The sequence below is a fragment of the Meles meles genome, chromosome 21, assembly GCF_922984935.1.
Source record: "Meles meles chromosome 21, mMelMel3.1 paternal haplotype, whole genome shotgun sequence".
In the NCBI taxonomy this organism is placed as follows: Eukaryota; Metazoa; Chordata; class Mammalia; order Carnivora; family Mustelidae; genus Meles; species Meles meles.
The window spans coordinates 30677114-30691945 of record NC_060086.1 but is presented as its reverse complement, the minus strand read 5'-3'; the positions used below and the strand labels follow the sequence as shown (position 1 = coordinate 30691945).

General features: G+C 51.0%; 1 protein-coding gene across 1 annotated transcript in view; it reads left to right on the top strand.

The window, feature by feature from the left end:
- Positions 1-14832, top strand: part of XYLT1 (xylosyltransferase 1) — a 297158-nt gene that overhangs the window by 249493 nt on the left and 32833 nt on the right. The window contains exon 6 of the mRNA XM_045994345.1: positions 9459-9539. Within this exon, the coding sequence (XP_045850301.1) occupies positions 9459-9539 (81 nt within the window). The remainder of the gene's footprint in view (positions 1-9458; positions 9540-14832) is intronic.

The following is a 14832-nucleotide window of genomic DNA, read 5'->3' as shown; positions in this document are numbered from 1 at the left end:
CGAATCTCCCACTCCTGGTACCAGCATCCCTATGAGCCTGGAGTTTTCAGTTGCAGGCAATGCTGAATAGCCTCTCACTTCACTTAGTCCTCGCAGCAACCCAACGAAGTAGGCATTATCATCCTCAGCTTTAAAGATGAGGAAATTGAGCGTCACATGGCAGAAATCACCTGTCGGAGGCCAACACAGCTAGTAAATGGTAGAACCAGGACTTGAACCTACAACTCTCTGGTCTCAGGTCTCATTATTTTAACCACTCCACATACCCATATGTCGATTGTTGGTGCGTTAGGGACACCCATCTGGTGGGACTGGAATAGATACATTGTTACTGGAGGCCAGAGCCTTCCTTTGCACAAACCCAGGGGAATGTGGAATGGTGAAAATAAAAATCTCTTCTCAGCCTTACACACAGGGGGAAATTTGAGCTGAGAGTAGTGCTAGGCGTGAGGATGAGAGGATGGAGGTGTGGCCGGTGGTGGGCATGCCTTTCCTCTGGCGTTTCTAAGCAGAGGGTATGGGAATTTCCTGCTGAGTGCTTGAGTGCTTCTCGCAACAGACAGGCAACTCAGATACCGTTTTTTATCCCCATTTTGCAGATTAGAAAATAAAGGTTCAGCCCCCTCTGGGAAACTGCTTAACATCAAATAGAAACAAAGTGGCAAAGAGCAGGGGGAAATCTCTGAATGCAGCGCTCATTGTAGCAAAGATGTGGCTTTCTTGCTTAAATCACCTCTACTTTTAAGATTCAGTCTTTCTTTGTCATCCAAAGCAGGCCTCCTCTTGTTCTGCTCCCCACCCCCCACCACCCCCCCCCCCCCCCCCCGCCCAAACCCAATCCAATAGCTGGCTATAATCAGTCATTGTAAGGGGATGAGGAATTTGGTTAACCAAATGTTCTGCTCATTTGAGATGTCTCGTGGCATCTGAGGACAACCAGATTTCAGAAAATTAAAATACAATCAGATAGACTCCACACGCGTGCGCTCACACACACAAGGCTGAATGGCAATGCAGCTCTCCATTCACGATGGCAGCAGTTGTCCCAGGATCAGGCATGGCCTCGGTGCTGATTCTTGTCAGTTACCTTTCCATTACAGCCGTCTACAGGAAGGGCTGACACGTTAAGAGTTCCCACTGATGGAACGTCAGATAAACTGCCTCTTAGAATGGCTTATGTATGTTTAAAATGAAAAATGTGTGTCTTACAAGTGCTCGGTGAAAGCGGTGAGGCTTTGAGAAATGGTTTGCCAGTTCCCGCAAATGCCATGAGCGTGTTTTAATTCTGCATCGTTTCCACCAGTAACAAAAGGATAAATCCAATCAAAAGTGATCGAGTTTTATTAGCCAGGTGGTTCCCCAGTTTGTCTGCCTGCCTGCCTTTGTGGAGGGGAAGAGCTGCTCCCTGGTGTCTCTGGGAGGCTCTGTGCTCTCTCTCACCTGGCACGTCACCCCATATCACAAAAATCTCCCTTATCTGTCACCTTCCCCGCTGTCTTGTGTGCTTTTAGAGGACAGGGACCATAACCGCCTTGTCCACCGCTGATCCAGGTATCTGGCACCTGACCTATCAGAGAGGAAAGAAGCCATGTTCCCAGGAAAGCAAAGTTTTATTAGAGTTTTCCAAGTCACAGTTATGAGAAAGCACAGGACGTTTAGAAAACTGCACATAACCCCGAAGATTGAGTGAGCAGGCCAGCTCGAGAACCACTTTGTACACGTCCTGCAGGTGATGGGGAGGAGCTACTAAAGGACATTATTAAATGGAGAAGAGATGTGATCAGACTTAACGTTCTGGAAAGATCCTATGACTGCTTTCCAGAAGATAGCTTAGAATGCAGTCCAAAAACTGGAGCAACATTTTGTCCAGTTCGCTCCTCCCTAGGTGCCCAGCTGTGGCTGTAATTTTGTCCCTCGGGTCCAGGAAGAACTACAGTATCTAGCTTTTTCCATACATTTTCTCCTGTATCTTAACAAAACTGGGTCTCACTACAAGCTTTGGCTGTATTCAAATCAGGGACTCTCCTTCTCTTGTCTGCAAAGCTTTTTTTTGCTCTTGACTCTTCTTTAGAGAATTCTGAACTTGATCTTTCTTCTTCCTGTTCTGGAATTCTGGCCTTTCTGAGAGATGCACTAGGAGACAAGAAGACTCCCATAAGGTCCAAGCATAACCTTCTTGGAAGGTGGCCAACAGAGCGATGACAGGGTCCGCTCTCCACCTCCCCCCACACACCCAAAACGAAATAGGCCATATTGAAAAATGGGTCCGAATCCATTTGTGAGCTGGAATGGGATGAGAGGAAATCCGGTGGCTAGGGCTCAGATTTTAGACAAGCAGAGCAGAAAGGCCCCAAACCCAGCACAGGAGGCTTTGTCTACATGCAGCTCGTGTTTACAGACAGTTCCCTGGAAAGGAAGTAGGAGGCCTCAGAAAGTGGCTGTCATTTCCGTTTCCAGTGCTTGTTTTGTGGCTCCCATTCTAGGGAAATGGAGTGGACTCGTACAGCTGATCCGCCCCAAGAAGAACAGGTTTGCAGAGCCCTAGCTCTGGACCTGCGGTGCCTGGGTCTGAGTCAGCACTCCGTTTCCCCTGCAAGACATTGGCCAAGTCCTTGAATCTCTTTGTGTCTTACTTTATTCATGTATCAGCTAGTTCCTGCTTGATGGGGTAATTGTCTGATGAAATGGGGAGGGGCACTTAACCCTTTGTAGGCAGCACAGGCAGGATTCCTCCATGGTTACTGTTTTCTCCTGCTTCGTGGGCTTCATGGCCCCACATCACCTCCAGTTCAAAGATACAGGCAAGAGCATGTCTGGTGGAGGAAAGGAGGTGGGCAAAGGCATGGAGAGACAAGGGAATGATGGAGCCCCTCCCGGAGGGCAGACACTGCGCTGGGCGCCGCACCCACACGCCCTACATGCCCGTGCTGTGCTCGGGTATTTGTTAGGAATGCCAGTCAGTATTGCCAAACATCTACTGTGTATCAGGTCCTGGAGGAACGAACAGAATTAGACCCCATGCCTGCTCGTCTCACAACTATCGCCAGGCCCTGAAAAGCATTGTCCAAGGTGCCCATGTTGAAAATCCCTGTGCTATTAACGGACAGATGGGCACCAGCTGCAGCAGCCGCTCTGGGCACTGGATAGTTCTGGGCACCGCCCCCCCCAACACACACCGCTTGCTGCTTGACAGAGGCTCATTTGCGTCCCACTGGTTGTTGCTACCACAGGGAGGCCGGAAGGACCCTGCCAGGCCTGGCCAGCCTGCCCAAGAAGGGCACCAGCCTTCCCAGGACAGTGGTCCCATCCCTCACTTTGCAATCTCCTTCTCCCTCCCCACACTGCTGGGAGCCCCACCCTGGGCTCTTGGGGTAGCCTTAGTCTGCGCAGTGTGTCTTTCTAAGAGCAAAGAGAGGCCAGAAAGCACCCTTTGCATAAACACTTCCATATCTGGGAATTTAATCCTGCGAAAATCTATCCTACCCAAATACGGAAAGTACATGTGGGAGGATGCTGGCCTCGTAGGCCCAGTATCTGTAAGGGGCGGGGGGCAAACACCCTAGATGTCCATCACCAGGGGCTTGGCCCTGTCCATTCTGTGGGATTCCGTGTCACCATTCGAAGGATAAAGTCTACTTGTACATGCTGATTAGACAGCTGAGTGGGCTCAATCACAAGCCACAGACATGTACGTTCCCATTTACGTAATAAAAATGAACGTGGGTATTAGAGCATCTGCTTCATAGGATTGTCACAAGGACTGAGTGGGCTAATGGGTGCAGAGTGCTGAGGACAGGGCCCCTGTCGTCGGCCCGCACTGCCAGATGCTGTTGTCCTGTTGTTCTTGCTCTTATCTGTCTTGCTGTAGACGAAGCTGGGGACCGTGAACTTCAAAAGCACAGGAAAGGGTTACATTGCCCCCAACCCCACCATCATCACTGTCTGTACACTTGGGCTCCTCATGAAAGGACAGAGTATGGGGTGCCTGGGTGGCTCCCTTGATTAAGTGTCTGCCTTCGACTCCGGTCATGATCCCAGGGTCCTCAGATCAAGCCCCGCATCAGGCTCCTTGCTCAGCAGAGGGTCTGCTGCTCTCTGTCCTGCTCCCCTTCTTTGTGCTCTTTCTATCAAATGAAAAAAAATTTTTTTTTAATCTTTTTTAAAAAGGGGGGGAGCGGGCCCAAATATGACATCACTCCTGTGATCCCACAGCTCTCAACAGACCCATATACCACCTTCTCATTTTGGTTTGCCCGGGACCATCTGATTTTAAAAACTAAAACATCTGGGTCCTGGCCACCCAATCAGGACGGTTGGCCACTCTCCATATCCCCCTGGTGGCCCAGGTGCTTTAGAAGGTACAAAGACATGCAGTCATTATGGCTGCTCACGTGTCATAGGAAAAAGACCTATAAATGGTATATCAGAATGACTCAGCCTCAAAAAGGGAAATTCTGATGCTTGGTATGACATAGGTAGTCATACCATTGACAAACACCCTAGGGTCCCACTTGAACGAGGTTCCTAGAGTTTGACTCCTCTGTGAACTTGTTCACAGAGACGGGACGTAGAATGCTGGTTCCCAGGGACTGGGGCTGGGAGCCACAGGGACATGGGGCGCTCCTGTTTCCAGATGTCAGACATGCAGTTTCACGAGATGAAAAGCGTTCTGCAGATAGATGGTGGTGATGCTCGCAGAACAGTACGAACGTACTTCGGACGCCTGAGCTGTGCGCTCAAAAATGGTTAAGACGACAAATTCGATGTTCTGTGTATTTTACCGCAATTTAAGATTGGAGAAAGGTACATCAGGTACTACAAATGTTGTTGCACAGGGCAGAGCTGAAGTACTGTTTAAATTGAACGTACCTGTGAAACAACTGTGCAGATGAGACGCTAGGGGGAAAAAGCTGGGGAAGTCAGTCTGCCCTGTGCTCAGATGGACGGTGCTTTCACCCTCCCGCCCCTCCTGGCCCAGCGCCATAGTCCTGCGTCCACTGCCGCTCGCACGCGTGTTTACCCCTCCGGTGGCCCACCCAGTGCACCCACAAGGGCTTGATCCCGGGCCCTGTGGGTTCTGCACATACCCGGAGCCATTAAGCCCTTAATCCTGACATTCACAAAAACTCTCGCGCTTCACTTTTGCCTGAGCAGTGATCGTGAGCACCTCTGCCAGATTCTTCCCTGTATCAGACAGAGGGGTTTTGGATTGTAGCCTGGCGGGCAGAAGGGACATAGAGCAATTCAGTTGGTTCTGTGCATGCTTTCTGCAGGTGGAGGCTGAGCTGGCCCCATCCCCTCCTCGGGCTGCCCCACGTGGCCTGCAGACCCGCACGGCTACAACTGGGCTCCTGGGGACTAGAAGGACCTGAGAGCTGAACCATGCCCAGGGCCGTGACACATCTTAGACACACACGATATTGAGGTGGTCCTCTGCGAGCCACCCTAATGCTGACACCAGCTGGGAGACCATGGACGAGTCCCTTCTCTGGGGCATTTCCCCAGCCACGCTCGGCAGGGACATCCCCTGGGTCTTACACCCAGAAAGCTTTCCAAGTTCAAATCTGGTTGGGTCATTATACTCCTGTCTCCTGCTCAAAATGTCTTCAGCTTCTGATATTCAGGATGGTAATAATACCACGAACTAACAGCTAACATTTATCAAGGGCTTACTGTATGCCCGGTGCTACTGCCCAGGTCTTTGGTGCGTTAGTTTATTGCATAATCCCAACACCTGAGGCTTACCGAGATGAAAGTAACTGGCTGCAAGTCTGGGCTTTCAGGAACAGGCCTTGGGGAGAAGATGAAGAAGGAAAGAGGAAGAGAATTAACCACCATATTCACGCCTCACTAAAAGCAGCGCTTCTTACACTTTGAAGGGCACGTGCACCCCCGGGAATCTCGTTAGAGAGCCAATTTTGACTCCATAGATCTTGGGTGGAGCCTGAGATGCTGCGTTTCTAATAGCCGTGGGCTGTTGCTGCTCGTCCCAAGATCAGGCTCTGATTGGGGAGGCCTCGGAGCACCTGCACAGGGGATGGAGCTCCTTCATTCATTCGTTCCCTCACGCATTCATTCACTCCCTCACTCCGTTCCGGAAGCAGTCTAGTAGCGAAGGGCGTGATGGGCTTTGCCATTTGGAACCAGGTGATCCTGGTTCTCACTTGGCTAAGCAGTGGCTTCTCTGAGCCTCAGTCGCCCATCTGCAAAATGGGAATGAAACTCACGTCTCAGAGAGTCTCAGACGGTGAATATCGAGATGCAATAAAATGTGGCAAAAGTCGGCCCCAGGGTCTCTGGCACGGTGGGCATTTCGTAAATGGTCATCGTTAGCTGTTTTTATCAGTTCTTTGTTGTTTGATTCCAACAGAGATTTTGATAGGGTTCCAATAAGTTTATGTGACAGCAACTTTTTTTTTTTTTAAGATTTTATTTATTTATTTGACAGACAGAGATCACAAGTAGGCAGAGAAGCAGGCAGAGAGAGAGAGGAGGAAGCAGGCTCCCCGCCGAGCAGAGAGCCCGATGTGGGACTCGATCCCAGGACCCTGAGATCATGACCTGAGCCGAAGGCAGTGGCTTAAACCACTGAGCCACCCAGGCACCCCCGCCAGCAACTTTTTTATTGAAATAAATCTCTTCCTTATCAAAATATGTCATTTATTTTAACATTTACTTATTTATGTACTTCCGCGAAGACATCCCAGTGGCTCTGAAGGCTGCCAGGGATGGGCCCAGAGTCACCATCCTGAATCCGAGGAATGGGCTTGGACGGGGAAGCGTGTCTTCTAATGATTTCCACAAAAGGTGGAGATGACAAGCCAAGGGAGTCGTTTGGCAAATGACTTCACCAGAAAGGAGGAGTGAGAAATGAATTGGGGCGGGGAGGGGCGCTGGTATTGGATAAAATGTCAGCAGATCACAAACTGTTAATTATCTCAGGAGAACTAAGTATTATGTAGGCTATTAAAGACAGGCCTCTGAAAGCAACAATAAGAAAACGTGGGCTCTGGCCGAATCGCACCTCCCCTTGAAGAAGGGCTGGGGAGACGGGTTTTAGCATGCCAATCAGGCGTTCTGCTCTGAGAGAGAGGGAGGGGTCTGGGGGCCCCCAGGGAGGGGGACGAGAGGGAGGGGTCTGGGGGCCCCCGGGGAGAGGGACGAGAGGGGGACTCAGGGATCCCCTCACTCTACCAGTCCATCCAAACCAGGCACACAGTGACACAGTGCCTTGCTTTGAAAGGCAGCCTTCTCCCCAGGTCCGGGCCTGGAATCTGCAGCCCCTTCCCTGGGCGCCCCCCCCCCCAAGATGTCATCTTTTGAGACGATTTCATGTGGAAGCATCGCTAAGTAAATTCGCTAAATGCCTATTCATCCCTGTCAGATGGGGGCTCGGTGAAGCAGCAAATGTGAAAATGGCCCCAGCTCAGGGCCCTGAAAGGAACTTTCTGGGGTTGCCAAATGGAGCTGCGGCCGCTGACCCTGGGAGGCCTGAGGCTTTGCACGCAGGGCCCGGGAGCCACCGCCTGGCCCCTCCAATCCTCCCCCTGAGGCCGCTGAGAGGCCCTATTTATTATTCCTGCTGCCAGGGACCCATTCAGAGGTTAACTTGTCCCCGTATTCATCAGGACGACAATAATGAACTGTCGTGGAGTGGCGAGGGGTTTGGTAAATAGGAACCGCTAAGACCTGGCAAGGGAGCGGGCCTCTTTACGGTTTGGAAAAAGACATCGTTTTCTTTCTTTCTTTCTTTCTTTTGTTTTTTTTTTTTTTGTATGGACTGAGCTCATTCCCACCTCTCCCAGCAACTTCAAGAGGGGCTCTGCCCACAGCTGCCCATAACTTGGTAGGAGGCTTGTGGGCTTTCCCTGGCAGCATGCAGGCACGGTTGTCCACACAGGAGACCCATCATTTTGCAGACACTTGGGGTTAGCCTTTTGTCTGCGTCCCTGGGATTCACCCATGTGCGCCCCCGTGGGGCTTGGCTTGGTGCGTGTGTACGAGGTACACACCGGGGTGTACCGGGGTTTCCCAGACGCTGCTGGAACGGCTGGCTGGAGTCGGGGTTCATCTCACTGGCAGGATGGGACATTGGGAGTGCTCGTTATCAATGCAGCGTCTCTTAACCGCTCGGTGCCCCCTCTGCTGGAATTAGGAGTTGGTCGACATGAGTCATCCAATCACAGAACCGGGGCTGGCGGTGGCGCCAGGAGTTGCAGGGAAATGAAGGTGGTGTGCCAGCTGGGGGCCGTTCAGACCGGATGACTGGAGGCGGAAGGAGCTGAGCCCTTGGGTTTATTGCACACCTACTATATGCCCTTTCAGTGTGCCCAGTTATCCGTACGCTGTATGTGCAGAGAGCCCGCTATCTGCTGGGCGGTCAGGGGAGTTCAGAGAAGGAGGTTAAATTCCTCACCCTTGGACACACAGCTGGGTCAGGAGTGGAGCTGGGATCTGTCTCCAGACCTTCCTGCTTCGAGAGCCCAAGCATTGTTCTCCGAGGCACCCACCTGCCTCCCAGAGGTCTGGTGACCCTCCGTTCTGTTCCCAGGGATGTCCTTCCTTTCCATTGCCTCCACCCTGTCTCCCACTTTGAAACAACGGTTAACCCTTTCCTTCTTAAGTAAAAATCCCTGAGCAGAGAGCCCCGGTGGTAAAGGAGCTGTCACTTCAGCACCCTTTACCTGTTTGGGTTTATTCAGCAGAAGAGACGACTGCGTTTCTGGCAGATGGAGACCCGTGTGACTGCCTTTTAGAATACTGTCACAGCTGTATGCACAAGCTGATTAGCTGTGACTACACTGCCTGTGCCGAGATTGATGGCGATAAATTTGGGATAACAATGCTGGGAACGACGTCATCTGTTTGGATCACACTTCGTATTTTTCAAAGCTCTCTCAGTCGGTAGCCCAGTGGGTATCAAGGACTTGGTATCATTCATCCAACAACCCTACTGTAGCTCCTGCTGTGTGCCAGGGAGGAGCAAATCCCACGAGGCTCTGCCGTCATGGAGCTTGCATCATAATATAAGCGAATTGAACACTTAGTAATAGAGAAGGTTGTGATAAAGGTGAAGGTAGGAAAGGTAGATGCTGCTTTAGGTTGGGTGGCCAGAAAAAGCCCCTCTGAAGAGGTGACATTTGGAAGGAGACCCGGATGACAATAGCAAACCAGACCTGGAAAGAGAAAAGACTGAATTTCCCAGGCACAGCAGGTGCGAAGGCCCTGAGGTTGTTAAGTATCTGGCATTGCACCGCACACTGATGACTTCATGTTTGCCAAGCCCAGTGCGGGGCACTAGAGATTCTAAAACAGTTGGGGCACCATGCTTACCCTCAGAGAGTTCACAGGATATGGAACATGTAGGATACAAATACAGGAATAGTCCTTTTAAACATAGTGCGGTAAGTCCACGGTCTCTGGAGGACTCTGACCTTCCTCTTGGTTTGTTTCCACAGGACAAATGACCAGCTGGTGGCATTTCTCTCCCGATACCGAGATATGAATTTCCTGAAGTCACATGGCCGGGACAACGCAAGGTAGTGCACCTTACCCCCCCCCCCCCCCCAAACACACCCTTGTGCAAAATGGAAATGAAAATCTGAGTGATCGTTTGGGGCTTCCTTCCTGGTTTGGTACAGCCAGAGGAAAGTAGATAGTGGGAGAAGGGCATGGCTCAGATGGCCCCCTGCCCTTTTCACATAGGATCTGAGATGGTCTCCCACATTTGTCAAGGACAGGGATCATAGTAAGTGCACCTCCTCGCGTGATAGGCCTTTGCACCTTTTTTTGGAGTACTTTCTTGAGTCCGTTATCTCATTACGGCCATCCTTTGAGGTAAATAGGGCAGCCATTTTTACTCTGTACTACATTGGTGGGAAGACTAAGGCCCAGAGTTTAAGTGATGGCCTCAGTTCATTGGGTCAAAGATGCGCGGCCATCACTGGTCATCTAGTCATTCAGCAAATATTTGGCCCATGCCACCACGTGTCAGGCAGCCTTCTAGAGGTAAACAAGACAAAAAACCTTCTCGTAGAATTTACTTCATAGGGAGAAAGAGTCTCTTGCCAGCATGGAGTTGAGCTCAGCTATCCTGACTTCCGCTCTCTGTCCGTGCCAGTGGCTCACCCTTGCCGCCTAGGACATGGGCAGAGGTTTGAGGCACCAGAAGCCCATCTGAATCCACCGCACCTCACTCAACCTGTGAGTGAAGCCGAACAGCTTTGAGCTACGTCTGTGTCTCTGGCTGGAGGTCAGCTAGAAGGGAGTCAGTCTCGAGCGCCCCCTGTAGGGCAGATCACAGGCTCGGTCTCCCCATCCCCAGGTTCATTAACAAAGCCCAGCCCAGGATCACTCTGGGAGTGAGGTTGGGAGGGAGGTTTTTTGCTAGCGTTGAACTCAGACCATAACCTGCTAGTGCATGGGATAATTTGAGCGCATTCCTGTGTTTTGTTTGGGCCTCATGTTGGTTTTGTTTTGTTTTGCTTTGATTCCAGTGCTTCATTTGAAAGTGAATAGCCCCATGTAAAAATAGCCAAGTTTCCCATGCGATCCAGATTTCAGTTCCTCTTAAAAGATCCTGGTGTCTGCTCACTCTGGGCCTGAGTTTTCCCACTGAGAGGCTCTCACCGGGTCATAGAGAAAGCCTTTGTCCTCCATGTCACTGCGGTCCTCACCTGTCCCCCTTCCCTACCTGGCCCCCTCTGGCCTTCCAGTTTGCCATCTGTGCTTTGGGTCTTCTCTGCCAGGCCTGATGGAGGCGTGCGTTGACTGGCTCGGGAATGCCATTCACCCAGTTACGCATGGCAGGCCGCAGGGGAGGGACAAGAAGCAAGCAGTGAGCTCCGTCTCCTGAGCTCTCCAGATGTAACCCCGAATTCTTCATTTTGTCATTTCCGAAATTCTTTGATTTCATCCAGCTGTTAGATTGTTCCTATCCTACTGACAGCCTGAGTTTTTTTACATTTCAAAGGAACCCGACTTGAGGGTGCTCTATAAATCAGCCCAGATGAGTATGTTCCGCCAAGAAGGGTAGTGAGGCCTGGGGAAAACTCAAGAATTGTAGCCACTGGGCATTGTGTTCCTGATAAGTGCCCCGCTCCACTGGCCCTTTCTAGAAGACCCAGTTTCATTCTTACATCCATTCCGTGCAAAGTAAGAATTACTGTCCCCATCTGTCAGGAGAAGAAAGGGGGTCTTTGGGAGTCTAAATGATCTTGCCAAAGTTACACAACCGGTAAACGTCAGAATTTGAACCCAGTTCTCTGGCCCCAGAGCCCAGGTGGAGCAAGGCGGAGCTGAAAAAGATTCCCTGCAGGTGTTGGTTACCAAAACTGGCCTAGATGTTGGTGTCTAGGCCCATTCTCTAGGTGGAGAATGAAGACTCTTCTTCCCCACCACATAACCTTGTAATACGTGTTTGGTGCAAAGTCGCATCGTGAGAGAGGAGCCTGTTGTAATTTGATGGCCTTGGGTCTAAATGTCTGCTCTAGTGTTATTAGGCATCCTCGTCCGTATTTATTCTCTCTCCACTACTTCTAGGCCCTGTGCTTGGGACTGGGGATAGCACAGAGGTTAAAACTCATGAGCTTTGAGGTTGTACATCCTGGACTGGAGTTCTGCTGTGTCCTGTCCTAGCTGTGTTGAATTAGGCAGGTGACTTAACCTCTCTGAGCCTGTTCCCTTACCTGTATGATGGGAATATTACTAGACCTACCCCCACGGGGTTGAGAGGAGTCAGTGGATGCTGCATCTAGAGCCCCCAGCACGTAGTAGATGCCGCGTGATGATGGTGACGTCAGGCCACGATGAGCAGAGGACGAAAATATTGCTGGTGGAAGAGATAGGCAGTTTGTGCTGGGGCCAGAGCCGAGCCTCTGGATGTGGGAGTACATCTGGTTTAGGTGACATGCATGGGTGGCTGACAGGTACCCCACTGGTTCAGGACAAGGTGAAGGTTCAGGCTGGGATGTGGATCACACGTCCTCCTGAAACCCTAAAACCCAAGGCTCTCTGAACAGAAAGGCTCACAAGTTCCGCTGCCCGTGAATGAGCCCTTGGCTGGTTTTCTCTCACTGAGATGAATGAAGGGCAGTAATTGAGTATTAATTTCGTAGTAAAATGAGCCATCATCTGCCCCCCTCGCTCCATCAGCTGGGGCCTCACCTGCTGCATGAGCCAGCCCAGCCACAGCGCATGCTCTGTCGTCCCCTCCCCAGGGCACAGAGCTGGCCATGGCTTAGCTCCAGTCCCTGAGCAGGTGGTGTGTCACAAAGGACTCTGGGTGACAGATGACCGAAACCCAGCTGAAACTAGGCTAAGCGAGTAAAGGACATTAGTGGAAGGAGGACGTTGGTGTCTGACTTCAGGTAGGACTGAATCAGGCAGTTCAGATGACCCTCCCTCAAGTCCAGACTCCGTTAGTTCTTTCCCTTTCCTTTCCTTTAGTGGGTTGTTTTTGGCTGTTTAATTATTTACTATTATTCCTGGAGAGGGTTAAAGAAAAAATAGACACATCTAATAGCCATATAGTGCAATAGCAGGAATCTTCTTGTCTTTTTTAATTGGGATGTAATTGACATAACATTGGATTAGCTCCAGGTGGAAGACATAACGATTCGTTATTTGTATATGTTGCAAACTAATCACCATAAGTCTAGTTACCGTCCGTCACTGCGCATGGTTCCAGGTTTTCCTTGTGATGAGAACGTCTCAGATCTGCTCTGTTGGCCGCTTTCAAATACGTGATACAGTATTACTGGCTGTATGTCACGTCCCCGGGACGTATTTATTTTACAACTGGACATTTGTACTTTGTGACAACCTCCTTACCTTCTTTTAGTTCTTGTTTCCTTTGTGTTGGTTTGATTTTTCTGGCCCCAGATGGTGATCCTTTGCAACTTACTAGCCTTGTTTTACAGATGAGGAAACAGAGAGGTTAAGTAACTCGCTTAAGCCCACTCAGGGCAGGTCTGGGACTCAAGCCTGGAGTGGGGAGGGTGTCCCCAGAGCCCAAGCTCGTGACCCCTATATGATGCAGCCTGTTTGTGCTCTGGGCCTGCCTTCCTCCCGTACGCTGGGTGGTCTCGAGGCAGCCACTCTGCTATTCTGGGCTTCCATTTTCTCCCCTTGAAAACCCAAGGGGATGAACAAGATGGTCTCCAGACGCCCTTCCCATTCTGATGCTCTCCACTCCCGGACCAGCCCTTGTAAAAGACATTGTGACAAAGGCAAAGAGTTTGAAAGACCAAACGATGTGGAGAGGCCAAAGCAAGCAGTGAGACACGAAACAGGCCACGGGGTGCCTCGGTTTTTAATTCCACGTGTTTCCTAATAGCAGTGCTGACCTTCTGTCCCCATCTCCAGCCCTTGGCAGCCAATTTGGATTCCCAGCTCCAGCTGCGAAGAGATGGCATAAAGGCAAACTAATATTTTAATAGCTGCCAAATTGGTCCTGACTGTTCCTGTAATTAAGTGAAGGGGAGTGTTGTGTTCACTGTTGCTCCTTGCTTTCCTCCAAAAAATAAAGTAACCAGATACAGGGGAAGACAGGCAGCTCGGTTCATGTCTTCCCAGCGAGCCCCTGCAGGGCGAGCAGAAGCAGGTGCTCTGAAGTCCACCGTGAGCCTCAGTGGGCAGGTCCTAGCGGATGCCCCCCAGAACTCCTGGATTCTGCTCAGGGGGCACGTGAGATGTTTCCCAGATGTCTGCAGCCTGGGGCTGGCGCAGTCCGTGACGGGACAGAAAGGGAAAATCCTTTCCATCAGCCAGAATAGGATTTCCTCCTGGGTCCATCTGAGCTCCCCGCCTGATCTGAGGTCCCCAGGACCCCCATGCTGAGCCCAGGGACACAGTGCAGTGCGCGGCTAAGCACTTGCCTGCTGGAGACTTGGCACCTGTGTTGAGATGCCGCCTCTGCCGTCGTGTCGGCCGTCGGACTCTCGCAAATGGCTTTGCCTCTCCGTGCCTCTGTTTGCTCATCTTTACATCATCTGATGAGGGAGGTCGGGATGGTGGAGGACTGAGGAGCCTCACTGACCCCGGGAAGGCCCCGAGCCAGGCACTGTCTGCTGCGGTGTCTCATTCCAGCCTCACTCGGAAGGTGCTCTCCGTCTCAGAGATGAATACAACTGAAGCGTGGAGGGTTGTTTTCGCAGGCTCAAGGGCCCACGGCTGGCGGGCAGCAGGGCTGGGATTGGAACCCGGTTCACCCTGACTTTAAAGACCTGGGTTGTTTTTATCATGCTGTGATTCGTGAGCACCTCTTAGAGGACCTGCAGTTTTAGGCCCTTGGTGGGGGCACAGACGCAAGAGCACAGCTCTGACTTGAAGCAGAAGTGCTCTTTCAGTGATTCGGGGAGGGAAGAGCAGGTGCTTTCCCTGCTTCGCCGGGTTGGTGCGTCCCAGCACGTGTTCACGGTCCACTAGTCCACGGTATGCGAGATGGTTTCAGGTAGTTCTTCACGGGCTTCTAGGGAAAGTTAGGCATTCGTCGTAAGTATATCAACAAACGTTTATATAATTGATTTCGTGATTTCATGGCCATCGTGCTTAGAATAAGACTAAGTTTAAAAAAAAATAGTTGAAGCTATTTAAAGCTGCTTTAGATCAAAATACTGGGCGTCTGGGTGACTCAGTGGGTTAAAGCCTCCGCCTTCAGCTCAGGTCATGATCCCAGGGTCCTGGGATCGAGCTCCACATCGGGCTCTCTGCTTGGCGGGGAGCCTGCTTCCCCCTCTCTCTCTCTGCCTGCCTCTCTGTCCGCTTGTGATCTCTGTCAAATAAATAAAAAAATACATATTAAGGGAGCTTTCCTGTAGGTATTATATAAAG